General features: G+C 56.9%; 2 protein-coding genes across 3 annotated transcripts in view; one reads left to right on the plus strand and one right to left on the minus strand.

Moving 5' to 3' along the window:
- VPS53 (VPS53 subunit of GARP complex) overlaps positions 1–8649 on the minus strand; it is a 69333-nt gene extending 60684 nt beyond the window's left edge. For both annotated transcript variants that reach the window (XR_010392263.1, XM_064523174.1), the window contains exons 1-4: positions 8493–8649; positions 5159–5239; positions 3987–4036; positions 3094–3160 (exon numbers count right to left, since the gene is read on the minus strand). Coding sequence is in view for 1 of the 2 variants with exons in the window: in XM_064523174.1 (XP_064379244.1) it covers positions 3094–3160; positions 3987–4036; positions 5159–5239; positions 8493–8576 (282 nt within the window). In the remaining variant the exon portion in view is untranslated. The remainder of the gene's footprint in view (positions 1–3093; positions 3161–3986; positions 4037–5158; positions 5240–8492) is intronic.
- Positions 8650–8722: 73 nt separating this feature from the next.
- Positions 8723–15825, plus strand: TLCD3A (TLC domain containing 3A). Its single transcript, XM_064523178.1, has 5 exons — positions 8723–9031; positions 10728–10811; positions 12778–12991; positions 13643–13738; positions 14147–15825. The coding sequence occupies exons 1-5, from the start codon at positions 8910–8912 to the stop codon at positions 14414–14416; spliced, it is 786 nt and encodes a 261-aa protein (XP_064379248.1). The 5' UTR covers positions 8723–8909; the 3' UTR covers positions 14417–15825.
- Positions 15826–15876: the final 51 nt, after the last annotated feature.

The following is a 15876-nucleotide window of genomic DNA, read 5'->3' on the forward strand; positions in this document are numbered from 1 at the left end:
AAGCCCTTTCAGACAGGCCCAGGTCAGGACAGCCAGCGGCAGTCCGAGCTTTAAGAACAGGGAGAGGAAAACACGGAAAGAGACTACGGGAACAAATGAAAGGGACACAGCAGCTGCCACTTCCTCAGATGGACCCCTCGGGAGAAGCAGAAAAGACAAGCCTGAAAAAGGTAACAAGGAATTAACCAGGTACGAATTAAATGAAAGCCTTCCCTGAAGTCCACTTTATTGTGGGACCATTCAAATTACAAAATACTGCCAGAAAAGGTAGGGAAAGATCAGCATTGCTTTTGCTGTTTGAGTTTACTGCTGTTATAAAAAACACCCTTACAACAGCATAGACTCCATTCCTAGCAGAAAGTCTGCTTTTCCTAAGGGCACCTTGCTTTCAGGCATTTTGTAACAAATTCTTACCATACGCTGGAAAATGAAATCCTTCCTCTAAGTGGGGGAAAATAAGTTTTTGTAGCATGAGAGGCCTAACATTTCTAAGTGTCCTTGATTCCAGTAAACATACGCTGGTAAAACAAAAGCACTCTTCAGCACAAGAACAGGTGGCTGGTGCTAAAGATCAAGGTTTTAACCCCCACAATCTGATATTAACAGGGCTGTTGTGTGATTAAAGGCTCTCTCACTCCCCCCAGCTAGCATGCATGATGAATTAAGAGAAAATAGCACAGGGGATGACAGGAACAGCATTTGTTTCTTCCAAGTTTTCCTGTCAAATTGTTGAGAGCCAAATATAAAATGTCACCTCAAACTGAAATGCTATTTAAGCATGCCCTGGTGCTATAAGACAATTCGTTCTGCTGCCAGCCCCTCCAACCTGCTAACATCTCAGGCCTGAAATTACTGACACTCCTTTATTGCTTTAAACTTTGAGGCCTAGTTTCCTAAATCCTGCCACTAACAATGCTGCCACTAACAATCCTGTTCCAGCAGTTCAATATGAAATCCATGTATGAGTGTGAAATTGTGGACTTGGATTAGAAACACTCAAAAGGTCCACAGCATTTCAAATACAAGCAACTTTTCTGAGCAGAGAACTAACATTCTCAGTAACTGAATGTTTTCAGTATTTGAGGAAGTCTGAAAGTGGGAAAAAATTGTTATGCCTCTGGGAGACTGCCTGGCCTTAGCACGCAGTCTGTGCATCTGCAGGTTTTGGAGTCTTTTTGAAGGGCACTTCTACCTTGCACAGCAAAATGAGGAAAAAATAAGAGCATTTGCAACTAAGTACAGGAATGCTTATGATTAACTGCAGGTCCAGACCACTTGAAAGGTGCCCTGCACTGACACCGCACACATGCATGCTTAAAGGATTTAACTTGCACAGAATTTTAATTGGTTCCTTTACAGCCAGACTAAATGAAGAGCTGCACAAACAGATCCGCCTCTCCAGCGCTTCAGAGAAGGAGAGTGTCCAAAACTGTCTCCACATGCTGTAGAGAACTTCAAAGGGAACAGAGAGTGAGAAAGCACAGCTCTAACCAGAGCTTGCCGAATTTCCACAGTATACAGGCACTTTTGTTATCCTGCTGAATACAGCGCTGCTTCTTATGTCTCTCACCACATTCACGTCTCTGACCTGCAAGCCCTGAAGAAACACAGGGCAATTCTCACCCACAGCTCTTCTCACTCCCTCTTTTTTTTGCAGCCTGCTCTGAACTTGTCACCCCTGTACATGCCCAAAAGGCTACAAGAGCACCAGCTTTCCCTGCTGCCACCAGTCACATCCAAACTCTCCCCATCAAGTACTGCACTAGTTTCCACTCCCACCCCAGACACAGTAATTGCCTTCCCACCTGACTTACCTCATCCCTGCACAGTGATGACAGGCAGCATTCCTCCTAGGGAGGAGTAGCCAGCCTGCCCTCCCTGACACCACATCCCAAGCACGTCCCCAGTTCAGTAGCAGTGTTCAGTGAACCATGCAAACACTAAACTAGTTCTGCTGGGAGAGGTAAGCAGCCCACATTTTTGACAGCAGTATCGAGGCATAGGTAAGTGAAATAATTCACTCTAGGCCACAGACTCTTTGGCAGAGTTAAGATTAGAAATGAAAAGGTTCTTTTTTTTTTTTTTTTTATCTCTAGCCCCGGACTCCATGTGTTCTCCTCCAGTGAAGTAAACTATATCTTTCGGAGTACAAGACTGCAGAAATAAGTCTGTTGGAAGTCAGCCAGCCATGAATGTTTTAATCTCTGTCCTTTTTCTGTTCTCTGTGCAGAGCAGTTCTTTTCACCACTTCCTGCATAGACCTGATGTCCAGATTGCACAGAAATTCTTTTAACACAACAGATTTTGCATGAAAAAAGTGAGATGAGGCTTTCAGGGGCCAAGAGCAGCAAAAACTGGAAAAATGCAGGCAGTCTTGCCAGTAAGGGAATGATTGTCCCTTCCCAGCAACTCATTCTTAAATCTAGTATTAGAAAGACAGATCAATGTCAGTACTGAGGAAAGCAGCAAGACTGACAGCTCAAGACATTAATGTTCCTGGTCTAAAACAGAACATATGCAGGAAACAGTAGCATTGGGTGATGCCTCAACACCAGATAAGGCCTAGACCAAGCTCAGTGCTCACAACCAGGGTAGCCATGGCCATGATGTTCAATACTGTACTCTGAGCGCACACACATTTGTCATGAAAAAGAAATGAAAACCTGATTGCTAAATGATTCATGAAAGATGAACTGACAGTCAGTTATCAGGCTTAGTCACTGATGACGCAGGATATTTCAACAAATGACCTAGTTAAAAGGCTAAACATCCTTTTATTGATCCTTACTCAACAGCAAATGTGCTTTCATCTATTTACTCCTGTTCATAGGTAATTAATTTCACAGCGGTGCAATTGCGGGCCTCCCATTTCTGCTTTTGATTTTTAAATCAATTTCTCATTCACTTCCCTTTGCAGAGTGATCAGAAAGCATGTTAGAACAGCTGTTCAGTGAGCAGCTCAGTCATCAGCGCAAGAGACAGCAGAAACACCTCCGTAACAATGAGAGCAGGTTTCTGCCTGCCAGAGCCTTTCCTCAGTTTAGCAGCACAACATGAGAACCTGTGGCATTTACCAGGATGAGATGCACGTACCTGTCTGCCATCCTGTCCCACGTTGGTTTGTCCTCTCACTACAGTTCGAATGTTGTCATCCAGCCTCCTGGAGAAGAGAATCTATAATGTCAAACTCATTCTTTATATGTATGACTTCAGCAGTTTGTAGGAATCTTGAGAGCTAAAAAACCAAGTAAGAAAAAGCTGGTGCTACCAACACTAAACTCACATATATTTCTCTCTCTACAGGACATCAATACCTTATGTAATTTAAAAATCTTGTTGCAAAAATAAAATGCTATTTCCTAATTTAATCAAGGCTTCTTGCATTTCTCTTCTGTTAGCCAATACCTTCAGCTTTTCTTCATCAATTTCCACTTCATCTTTTCATATATTAGAGCACTATTTCAGTCTTTTCAGTTAGCAATGACTGCATAGACATTAAGTAATTCCTGTACACTCACACTTTTACTTTATACTCCTAGTACCAAGAATGACAATAAAAATACGTAATGAAAAAGTTTCTACAATTGCTAATTTGACCTCACAAGCAGGTGATCTGGTTGCTGATAATTTATTCTGGAGGGTTTTTTTTGTTTTGTTTTCTCAGCCTTCAAACTGTACTAAAATTTGGTACTTACTGATTCTCAATTCATTGCCTCTCAAAGCTCTACCTTACGACCCACCAGCTAAGATCCCTGAAGGAAATGTATTATACCACAGAGGAAAAGCAAAATAAAAAAACACAAAAAGCAATGAGATATTTTCATCTCTTCCCCACACTCCGCCTATTGGATTTGAGCTTAAACCTATCCACATCTTCCAAGCAAATTATTTCAGATTAGGTACAGCACAAAAACTGCATTTATGAAGTCCTGGTGACAATCAGACTACTCATCATCTGAAACACAATGAAATGGAAGAGAATTTACCTTATTTTCAATCTGATTTTGTTCACGACTTCATCGATGTTTGCCAAAGACTACAATATGAAAAACAAGGAAAAGTTAAAGGGTGAAAAAACTTCATTGCAGTACACATCAACTGTGATACCTAACACGTTCCCACGCGTGGCACTTTGCAGGAAGGAGAGCAATGACTTCTACTGTACTGACGGAGGAACCAAGACAGCATCTTAGCGGCTCTTCAGGTCGCATAACGGCCAGCAACCAAAGGCAGGGCAGTGCAGGCTGCAGCCCCGCAGGTCCCAAGGGCTCCCTGGTTCCCCCTTCGCAAGGGGGGTGCAGCCTTCCTCTCCCCTCCCGCTGCCTGGGCTCTGCCTGGGCCAGCAGGCATCGCTCCCCAAACGCCGCGGTGACTGTGACCTCCGGCGGGCAATGGCAAGACAGACCCTCCTGCAGAGCCTGGACACCACCGCACCAGGGTGGAGGAGGCCTAGCTGCTGCTGGAGCGGGGAGCAGATAGCTGGCCCCTGGCAAAGGGAAAAGGGGACAAATCAGCACCAACAGCAAGCTGAACAGGAACAGCTGAGAGCCAGAATCCTGCGCTGCAGCAGCTCTTAAACACAGTAACACCCATGAGGGGGCTATCCCACAACACCCAGTCTGCAGCTGCAGAGACACCTCCCTTCCTCAGCTGCCTAGCCCAAAACTGCCTGTGGGGTTGATTAGGGATTCACAAACCTGTGGCTGGATACCCCCCATGGTAGTCCCATTTTTTATAGCTCAGAAGAAACAATGGCATTAAAACATAGCTGACTAGTGGCATTTCACATACAATGCTTGCCTTATTTGGCTGAAACCCCTGAGGATTCACCAATGTTGAATTCACAACAATGATTCATTCAGAAGTCACAGCAAGTTACGAAATTAATTGCAAGAGAAACCTTTATACAGAAATAATTTCTTTCTGTGGATCAAAGCAGGACCTTCCCGCCAGCAAACGCTTTGGCTGTAAAGAGTCTGCATAACAACAGCGAATCTCACTAAATATGAATTTAAGAAGCGATTATTGCTATAGACTTACTACTTGTGCTGCTATTTAGAAGAAAAGGCTTGGGTACAGGTTTAAGCATGCCTTCTGTCATTTACCATCAGCTTACCCCTCGCACTGAGAGGAGGAGGGGACAGTGAGCACTACTTACTTGCTCAGTGGGAAAGAGAGTATTAATATATTCCACAGCATTGAAGTCTGCTCTGTCCAGTGGATCTTGGCTGGGAAATACCTAAAGAGAGGAAAGAAAAAAAATACAATCAATCAAAATACATCAACTTTACACAGTATCTACTACTTTTAATTGCTGCAGCACTCACTTCAGATCATGTTTAACAGCGTCATTTAAAGAGGGCAGCCAGGTCTCTGCCCAGCAGTAAAGGAGCTATGCTCTCTGGTGGTCTCTGACTTATTAAAATTCCTGCAGATATCACCTTGCATAAACACAGGGATAATATACATGCATGCTTCCAGATACAGCCCAAGTACAACCAGTCACGGGCAAGGAATTCCCAAGGCACAGAAGCCATTAATTATGCATCCCAAACCATTCTGACACTTCTGTAGCTGTCTGCAAATGAAAACCCCTGCTGAGGCCTTGCCCTTATCTCTGCTTAGGTTTTGCAAGGCCCTGTGGTGAGAGACAGAAGATTTGCTTTTCACTGCCTCGTAATATGAAACATGATGAATTCGGAAGTGATTGTACAAGTCCTCTGGAGACTTGAGTTTTGCCACTTTCACATGAAAAAGAGGGAGAGAAACAAAATCTGTTGAATGATTCTTCCTGCTCATGGGAAAGAGAAAAGAGCAGCTGTGGTGTAAACAGATTTCAACTGTCCTCAGAGTAGCTGAGATGATGCAAATGAGGGCGGCAGGCTTTGCTCTTCGCCCCCACAGACTAAAATATGCTGCATTACCTACTCTGTTATCTTATTTGTTCCTTGTTTATGCAGCCATCTATTCTGCCCCATGTGATCAACACCAGGACTACTTCCCATAGAAGCTCACCCCAGTCACATTGCAACATCACCTTTCCGTATCGTCCTGGCCACTTAGTGCCTTCACAAAACCATCACAAGAAACCCTGTGTTACTGGGCCCACACAGCATCTACGCTTTAAAGACTTAAAGCAGTGGCTTTGTGAGGCCCTTTAAATGAAAGCAACTTCTACAAGCAGGTCTCTCCAGCAACTTTCACACAAAGACTAAAACAGCTCCACAGGCACTTGGCCAAGTCCAGAATCACCCATGTGAGTCAAGAAAACTGAGGCAGGAGGCAAGCAAGCGAATCGCAAACAGATCACACAGTAAGAGACACAAAGGGACAGAGTCCTGCTGTCCTAACCAGTGCATAACACAGCAGCCGTGCTGCAACAGATTTTTGTCCTGCTAAGAGCCTATACAAGACCTAGTGCGACTCAGCCCCTCAATCCAACCTGTCAACAACACCCGACTGCCAGGTGTGCTTGCCCCTCCTCTAGGGAGGGAGAAAATGAGCTAAACAATACCACAAATGCCAAGAGCCTGCAGTCTCCAAGGAGAGTCACAAAACTATGCAGTACCATGAAGTTTTCAGTTACAAATGACCATCACACCCAGGGCGCAGGAGCCCCCTGTGCTGGGATGGCTAAATGGCAGATACAGACCCAACAGACTGAGCAGCTGCAGCTGCAACAAGGCCACAAGCGAGCAGAGTCTGGTAACATCACTGCGCACGCTGAGTTTCACAGCGTCCAGTGCAACTGGGCAAAGCACTAAGCAAGCACAGCACTACAAAAGAAAAAAAAAAGATCGAAAGGAGGTGATACAGCAACCCATTATACTTCCCCTCTGCCATTCCTCCTTCTACATGTCTGGAGAGCTTGCCTTTTTTCCAGAGTTACTGCTGCAGCCAAAGAGAAACTGGAAGCAGTTAAACATGCATGAGGACCTGCTTGAGCAAGGAAGATGCTCTGAGATTAGCCCCGGTTAAGAGCATAGACGCAGTATCAGGATCAGCTTGCCCTGCTCTGGGCCCATGGCTCCTGGCCAGTCACACAGTGCCTGGAGGGCTGGATCAGCTACAGCCAAAAACTGCTCATGTTTTACTAGGCTAAGGGTCAGCTGGAGCAGATTCAATTCATCCCGAATTCCCACAAGCGTTAAAAGCAGCTCAAGCAGGGGGTGGGATGGAAGATATGGGCTAGTCAGGAACTACGCTCTCAGACTGTAAGAGAAGTGTCAATGCTGCAGGCAGCTGTAACCAGCTAGAGATGTTACTGCTCCCAGGTGTTCATCACAAGCAGTCAACCAAAACGATTACCCCACATTTTTGCTGCAGCACCAGCCTGCGTGTGCTCCCCATCCTGCTTCACACAGGAGGCAGCTGAGCAAGTTCTGCTAACTCTGCTGGAACGTGGTAGGTTTTGCTGGTGAATGCCAGCTAGGAATGGGAGAACAGCAGCAGGCAGCGCCATCTTCAACCGCCTCTTCTCAGTTGAGATGTGAATAGCTACCTACAGCCTTATTACCTGCTAAAACAACTCAACCAGGGATGTGATGAATTCTCTATCACTCAAAACCTCAAGTCAAAACTCTCTCTCTAAAAAGGGATGTTTCAGCTTGAAGAGAAGTTCTGTGCTTGATGAAAAATAAAATTCTATTTCCTAATTTAATCAAGACTTCCTGCATTTCTCTTCTGAGAAATTCTGCTGCTTTCCTTACCTTCTGACACTGAGCTTACTTGAAATGCTGTGCCATCTATTGTGATCCATCCTATTGCTTTAAAGACAGCCATGAAAAATGATCTGCAAACCCTGAGGCACCAGAGAATGAGGAGATTTATCTGTGTCGTACTTCGAGAGACAGCTCCTCTTCCTGCAGACAGATTTTTACTAGAGGAAAGAGGTCTTCAGGCAGAAGGGGTAGCTGAAGCTGGTGCAACTTCAGTCACAGGCTTCAGTGGAAACACGATCACACCCATGGTGGTCATGGATTTTTTTCTGCTGGGCTCTAAGGCTCTAATCCCTGAGGATTTTGAGGGGCATTGGAAGATATGGGCTGCAATGTAACAGACCACAAAACTGGAACCTAGGGACACATGGGAGACCACAGTGACTTCCAGCAAGCTGCAGGCCTCGCAACGCCAACCTCACACGCCGCACGCCACGCCCGAAGCTGCCAGTTAGTAAAAGCACTTCGGGCTCAAAAAAACAAGCGCTCGCTGCCAGGGCGGCACAGGGTAACGCTCGGCAGCCGCCAGCGACAGGGCATCAGCCGGAGCCGCGCAGCTGAGCCCCGCCGCGGGCAAGGTGCCCGGCCGCCGCGGCCCCGTGACGGGGGGACCCTGCCCGAGCCGCGGCGAGCGGCCGCCAGGGCCGCGGGGCACCAGCGGGGCGCGGCGGCCCCCGGGGCAGGCCGCGGCCTCGCCGCCCGCTCTGCCGGCCGCCGCCCGGCCTCCCGCCGCCGCCTCCGCCCGGGCCGGGCCGGGCCGCTGCCCCGCCGCACCTGCTCGATGGCCGCCTGCACAGCGGGCGCCAGCTCCAGCGCCGCCTCCAGCCCCGCCGCCAGCTCCGGCTCGTCCTCCTCCATGGCGGCCCGCCGCCGCTTCCGGGCCGCGCGGCACGCCGGGATGCGGGAGGACCCCGCCTCCTCTCCCCCTCCCACGCCCTCCGGGGGCGGGGCCTGGCCGGGGGGCGGGGCCTGGCCGGGGGGGCGGGGCCTGGCCGGGGGGGCGGGGCCTGGCCGGGGGGCGGGGCCTGGCCGGCCGCTCTCCCGGGCCCTGGCGCCGCCCGCCCGGCCCGCGGGGGCGCCCCGGCGGCCGCTGCCCCCCGCGCAGCCGCCACGTCCGAGCGGCGGGAGCGGCGGGAGCGGCGCGGCGGCAGCAGCGACACGCGCCGCGGCGGCGGGGGGCGGCGGGGCCCCATGTGGCGCACGCTGGCCCTCGCCTCCGCCTTCTTCCCGGGGCTCTTCGCCCTCTGCGTGCGGGCGCTGCGCTGGGCCGCCCCGGCATGGAGCCTCAAGGACCGCGTCCTCCTCAGCGGCAGGTACCGGCCGGGCGGGGCCGCGCGGGGCCGGGGCGGCGCCGGCACCGGGCCCGCGGGTGTCCGGAGCCCGGATCGGCGGCGGGGCAGAGCCCCGGCCCGCGGGTGTCCGGAGCCCGGATCGGCGGGTGTCCGGAGCTGGGGCTCGGAGCCGTCCCGAGCCCGGACCCACGGGTGTCCGGAGCCCGCACCCACGGCGATCCCGGGCCCGGGACCCACAGCTGCCGGGAGCCCGGACCCACATCAGTCCAGAGCCCGGGACCCATGGCAGTCTGGAGCCTGGACCCACAGCAGTCCTGAGCCCGGGACCCACGGCGCTCCTGGACCCAGACCCAGAGTAATCCAGAGCCCGGACCCACGGCGGTCCAGCACCCAGACCCACATCAGTCTGGAGCCTGGACCCACTGCGATCCTGAGCCCGGGACCCACAGCTGTCGGGAGCCTGGACCCACAGTGCTCCTGGACCCAGATCCAGAGCAATCCAGAGCCCGGACCCATGGCAGTCCGGAGTCTGGACCCACGGCAGTCCAGCACCCAGACCCACATCAGGCTGGAGCCCGGGACCCACAGCTGTCGGGAGCCCGGACCCACGGCACTCCTGGACCCAGACCCAGAGCAATCCGGAGCCTGGACCCATGGCAGTCCGGAGTCCGGACCCACAGCGGTCCAGCACCCAGACCCACATCAGTCTGGAGCCCGGGACCCACAGCTGTTGGGAGCCCGGACCCATGGCACTCCTGGACCCAGACCCAGAGCAATCCAGAGCCCGGACCCACGGTGGTCCAGCACCCAGACCCACATCAGTCTGGAGCCCGGACCCACAGTGCTCCTGGACCCAGACCCAGAGCAATCCAGAGCCCGGACCCACGGCAGTCTGGAGCCCGGACCCACAGCGGTCCAGCACCCAGACCCACATCAGTCTGGAGCCCGGGACCCACAGCTGTTGGGAGCCCGGACCCACGGCACTCCTGGACCCAGACCCAGAGCAATCCAGAGCCCGGACCCACGGCGGTCCAGCACCCAGACCCACATCAGTCTGGAGCCCGGACCCACTGCGATCCTGAGCCTGGACCCACAGTGCTCCTGGACCCAGACCCAGAGCAATCCAGAGCCCAGACCCACGGCAGTCTGGAGCCCGGACCCACGGCGGTCCAGCACCCAGACCCACATCAGTCTGGAGCCTGGACCCATGGCAGTCCAGAGCGCGGGACCCACAGCTGTTGGGAGCCTGGACCCACGGCACTCCTGGACCCAGAGCAATCTGGAGCGCAGACCCACCGCGCAGCCCCCGGGCCAGCAGCCCTGATGCCAAGGGGACGGCCGGTGACCGCGTTCCCGGCGACGCCGAGGGGTCCCACGGCGGTGCGGGGCCTGGACATGCCCATCCCCGTGCCGCAGGGCGTGCGGGACCTGCATGGCCGCAGCCCCTCCATCACCATGCGGCGATGCGCAGAGCCTGTCCCGTCCCATCCCATCCCATCCCACCCCACGGCCTCCACGGAGCAGCTCGGGCAGCGTATCCCAGCACGCTCGGACCGCAGCGCTCCCGGCACGGTCGGGAGGCTCTTGGTTGCACGGCGCAGGCATCCGAGCGCCGACAGCTCCCTCGGCGTGACCGAGCCCCTGCCCATGTCAGCGCCGTGTTTCGGCCGTCGTAGGGCGGCTTTGGGGCCTGACCGGTTTCCGCTCTGCGTTTCAGGTTGGTGTCGACGGTGCAAGCTACGATGGCAACGGTCTCCGGGATCACGGTTGTCCTTAGCTGCAAGAACGTGGTGCACGACAGGTAACCGGGCGCGGATCGAGCCGCCCCGCGTGACCCCCTCTGCTCGCGCCGGGGCCGCTCCGAGGGATGGAGCCGTGGGCGCCTCTGCCCCGGGATGCCTGCGGGTCTAAACACCTGCCTCTGAGCCGAAAGCAGAGACGGCATCGCTTTTCGGGGAGGCGGGGGGTCTCCTTGCGGAAATGTTCAGTTCCTAACAGACCAGACCTGGTGAGAACTGGTTTTAAAGGTGCATTGGCTTTTTCACCCCAAATAGATCCCGAAGCAGCTCAGAAACAAGGAAAACAGTAAGAAGTTTGCTCTGTAAGCAAAACCTCTTCCCCTATTACTGAAAGCATTGAAACAAACTGCCCCAAAAGCAGCTCTGAACAGAGTGACACAGAGTAGTCGGGGTCAGAAGAATTAAAAACATGCAGTTATTATAGAACAGCAGAGAAGATTGTAGGTGGGAAGGACACAGCTATGCCGAGGTGGAATTTGACCGCGACACGAGAATTTAACTCCTCGAAAAGCGCCGTGAGACGTGTCGCAGCAGCGTCTGCTCGGACACGGGGGTCGGATCCGGGCGTACGGGGCTCCTCGCAGCAGGGCGCTCGCTGAGCACGGACGCGGGGAGCGACCGGGGGGCCCCCGCCGTCGCTGCGGGACTGCCGCCGGTGCCCAGGTGTGCGGGCTCTTATCTCGCTGCAGGAAGCGAGACCTATAAAACTGGCTGGGCGCTGCTCGGCGCGGGAAGCCTAGCGAGTTATCTCTGTCTGAACGAGGAAGGCATACAAAGAAATTTCTCTTGAAATGGCGGGAGAGCGAGGGCAGACTTACTTGGGCCCCAAGCTACGTGTTTTGGAGCAGCCGTTTTTTATCAGCCCCGTTTCTTGCAGTATTTTTTAAGGCGCGCAGGCTCTGCAGCGCACGGGTTGTTGTTGCTCGGGTTGTGCAACCGGGATGCCGACATACTTCGGGAACAGGCAGCTGCGTGCAGTTATTTCCCAACAGAGAGGCGTCTTGCGGGGGTTTATTGCCTATATTAAAACTTTGCAGTTCACCCTCCTAAGTCCTGGCCGGGCGTCTCTGATGAGCGCTGAGGTCTCCGGGTGCTCCTCAAACGCCGCTGGGTGCACGGCACAGCTCTCCAGCCCCGGCACGCCAGGGCGGCTGCGGGGCGAATCGAGGTGCTCGCATTAGCGCCGTGTTTGTGCCGGGCCGCCCCGGGCCTGGCGGGAGCCGTCCTGGGCGGGCTGGGCCGTGGCTCTGCCCTGCGAGCGCCGCGGGGCTGGGGCGCGTTGCGGCGGGGTCCCTGGGCAGCGCCGGGGGTCCGGGCCTGCCGGCCCTGGCCGTGGCGTTGCCGCCTGCTCGGCGCGAGGCTGATTGCGCAGCGCTGCCGGGCGCTGAAGGGCGCTGGCTCGGTAAACACGGCGCGTTCGCGGCACGCCGGGACGGCCTCGCCCAGCTCGCCGGCCTCGCGCAGGGCTTACCGGGAGGAGCTGCTGCTCCCCGGGTCGCTCCGCAGGTGCCAAATACCTTTCCTCTGGAAAGGTCTGGCTGGCGAGACGACCCAAGCCAACCTCAGACGCCTCTCAGCTCGCGTTTAGCTTTGACAAGGGTCTCGGTGCCTCCTGAGCCTCCTGGTTTTACCAGCTCTGGGCATCAAAACAGCTTAAGGAAAGGGACTGGCTCATTCCTCCCCCCCGCCGCTTTCCTTACCTCCCCAGGCCCTCGTGGCTGCGGCAGCGTGGCTGCTCCTGCGCGTTTGCAGATGGGCTTCGAGGTGCCGTGCAAAAGCGGGTGGCCGGGGGTGGCAGGCGGCAGCAAGTGTCGCCCGTCGGAGCCCCGGGCGGGACGCTTTGCCTCGAAGCCTCGCGTGCGACCGGCTTGCGGCTGCCGCCGCGGTGCTGGGGTCCCCTGCGCCGTCTAGGCCGTCCGCGCGTGCCCAGAGCCGTGGCAACACCCGCGCGTGCTGCTCCGTCCCCAGGCACTGGCTGGCCGTGGAGTACGTCTGGGTCCTCGTTCCCTACATGACCTACGACATCTACGTCATGTACCTCTGCCACTGGCACAAGCGCAGGGACAGGGGCGCCGCGGAGGACAAGCACTCGCTGGCCAGCGTGCGCAGCTTCCTCCGGCAGGAGCGGCTCATGGTGACCCACCACCTCTTCATCCTCGTCGTGCTCACCCCCGTCACCCAGGTGAGGGCTGCGCGTGGCCGCGCTGAAATCCGGCCTCAAACGAGCAGCCCCGCTGTCCCCCCCGGTGCGGGTGGCAGGGGATGCTGCTTGCGGGGTGGCTGTCCCCCACGTGGGTTCCCCGCACGCATCGGGGGGGGATGCCAGTCCCTGGGTGTCCTCGTCCCCGTCCTTGCATTGCAGCAGGGCCTTCCCTCCCAGCGAGGCCTCGGTCCCTGCGTCACCGAGACGTCACTCACCTGCACGCTGTCCCTGCCCCGGCGAGCGGCGCGGAGCGTCGGCTAACGGCAGCCCGGGCTGCGGAGCCTGCGGAGCCTGCGAGCCCAAATGCCGCTACACCTTGGGGATCAGAATCAGTCTGAGACCAAATACTTACAGCGAGGACGAGGAGGCTTCCCTCGAGCTGCCTATCTTGGAGCTGTGCCTGTCACTTGACTGGCATCACGTTCGGCACCCTTGCGATCAAGGCTGTGTCTGGCAGAGCACCTCCGCCCGTCGGGAGCCCGCGATCCCGTGGAGATCCTCGGTGTTGGCTCCTGGCCACCTCGCTGGGAAACCCCGGGCCCGAAAGCAGCGGGATCGGCGAGCAGAGCCCGAGCTGTGAGACGTGCCGCGGCGGGGCGGCCCTGTGCTCACTGCCGTGTTTATTTGCAGCACTTCAGGGGCGAGCTGGGGGACTTCTTCGTGGGCTGCATCTTCACCGCGGAGCTGAGCACTCCTTTCGTATCGCTGGGCAAAATCCTCATGCAGGTAGGTGGGGAGGGACGAGGCGGGCCGTAGCCGTTGTGCTCTGCCTCCGGGCTGGGCTCGTTCGGAGGAGGGTCCTGGACACCCGAGCGGGCGCCTGGGAAAGACCCCTTCCCCACCCCAGGCTGCCCTCCTCCATCAGCCCCGTTCACGCAGCAGCGAGGGGGAGCGTTCTCCGAAACGCTCCTCTATCCATGCGTGCTGGGCGCCCTTTCCCTGCTCCGCTGCCGCCTCCAGCACCCAGCCGCCTCCCCAGGGCGCAGGGGACTGGGCTGAGCACCCTCAGCACTTCCCAGCACCCAGCTCCCGGCCTGCATCCTGCTCCCTGCCGCGTGCATCTCCTCCTCGCCGGAGGAGCGGATGGGGCTGTCGCCTACACCGCACTCAGGGCACCGTCTCCTTCCTCCCCAGCTCAAAATGCAGGACACGCTCCTGCACAAGGTGAACGGGATCCTCATCCTGGTGACTTTCTTCCTCTGCCGTATCCTCCTCTTCCCCTTCATGTACGCGGCCTACGCCCGGCAGGTGGGCATCCCCGTCTACATGGTGCCTTTCCGCATCCCCCTGCACTGCAACATCGCAAACGCCTCCCTCATCGCCCCGCAGCTCTACTGGTTCAGGCTCATCTGCCGCAAAGCCGCCCGGCTCTACAGCAGCTCGCCCGCCGGCAAGAGCAGCTAGCGGCTGGCAGGGGCGGCCGGCAGCGGGGCGGGAGCCGGGGAGGCCGCCGCGGCCTCGTGCCGGGGCTGCCAGTGCCGCCCCGGGAGCAGAGCAGCGGAGTCGCCGGCCCCGCGCAGCGCTCGCTTCCCGCGTGGCTCCGGGTCTCGCGTCCTGCTCGCGGGAGGTCGGGAGCCGGCGAGGAGCAGCTCGTCCGGCAGCGTGATGCTGCTGCTGGGGCTCAGCGCTGCGGCACCTCGCCGACCGGCCGTTTCGCGGGAGGGGGCTGTTACAAACCCCCCGATCTTTGGTGCTGACGCCGATGCCCGACGCAGCCAGCACGGCGCGACGGGAGGAGCCGGCGGAGCAAACTCGGCAGCGCGGGCGAGCCCGGCACGTGCCGGCCCCGAGCGGCAGCCCCGGGCTGGGGGAGCCTCGCGCCGTACCTGCCGCAGCTCCGCTTCGCTCCTCCGGCTCCGCTGCCGGGAGCAGAGCCCGGCTCCCGGGACGCGGCACCGTTCTGCACGGCCCGGGGCCGATCTCCGACACTGCCTCCACACTACAGCTGCCTGCAGCATCTTACCTGCCTCGCACGGGCGCTTCTCGCTGCTGCGAGGCTCAGACCCACTTCTGGACACTCCGATTGCCCCGAGGGGCATTTCGCCGCCGCCGTGGCCGTGGTCCCGAGGGTGGGGAAGGCTCCGGCGCCGCTAGCAGGGCTGGAGGCGGGAGAAGACGCTCCCGGCAGGGTCGGAGGAAGGTGACGCTGCCTTAGAGAGCAATGGGGCCAGGGCAGGGAGCCCGGCCCGAAGGCGGGACGGGGCCAGGACACCTCACCGAGGCGCGGGGCACCACGCAGAGCCCTCCGGGGGCCGGGGACGCTGCTTTCAACCCCCTGCCCGAACCGCACCCGCACAGGGGCTGCTCGGATCTGCCCCACGTCCCCCAGCGGTGCTTGAGGTGACCAGCACAGGGTCCATCCCCCTGCCCACCCGCCCCCGCGACGGGGGTGAACCCTCCGGGTGGGCATGGACCATCCAAACAGCAACTGCTCCCAGCACAATCCCCCCCCCACCGGGGCAGGTTTCCCGGGCACGGCGTGAGCCGGGGCAGCCACCTCCTCCCGCGCGAGCCCAGGGCTCCCTTTGCTCCCGGGCGCTCGCCACGGCCGCGGCCGGTCACACCAGCAGCCCAGCAACCTGTGGCCGCTCTGTGCTTCTTTCTGTCTAAAAGCTAAAAAAATGATGGCTGGGAAGCGCTTCGCTCCGGGCGACCCCTTTTTCTGGCGACAGATCCTGCTGCGGCCACAGCTGCACGGATTGCAAAGACCCGAAGGCCTTTCCAAGGCGCAGGCGGCTGCGGCAGAAACACCACTTCTCGTGATAAACCCAGCGAGCAGCTGATGGTATAAAACGCTTGCTATCTCTCACAAATATTTGTATCTTGCTGTTTTTATTACCAATTATGTGCCTTATGTAAAGGAA

Source organism: Dromaius novaehollandiae, chromosome 19 (assembly GCF_036370855.1).
Source record: "Dromaius novaehollandiae isolate bDroNov1 chromosome 19, bDroNov1.hap1, whole genome shotgun sequence".
Taxonomy (NCBI): domain Eukaryota; kingdom Metazoa; phylum Chordata; class Aves; order Casuariiformes; family Dromaiidae; genus Dromaius; species Dromaius novaehollandiae.

What these genes read in the sequence shown, in the direction of transcription:
- TLCD3A (XM_064523178.1), top strand. Translation starts at nt 8,910, where the DNA reads ATGTGGCGCACGCTGGCCCTCGCCTCCGCCTTCTTCCCGGGGCTCTTC. An exon ending in AAGAACGTGGTGCACGACAG is followed by an intron (nt 10,812 to 12,777) that starts GTAACCGGGCGC and finishes CTCCGTCCCCAG; the next exon opens with GCACTGGCTGGCCGTGGAGT. An exon ending in TGCTCACCCCCGTCACCCAG is followed by an intron (nt 12,992 to 13,642) that starts GTGAGGGCTGCG and finishes GTTTATTTGCAG; the next exon opens with CACTTCAGGGGCGAGCTGGG.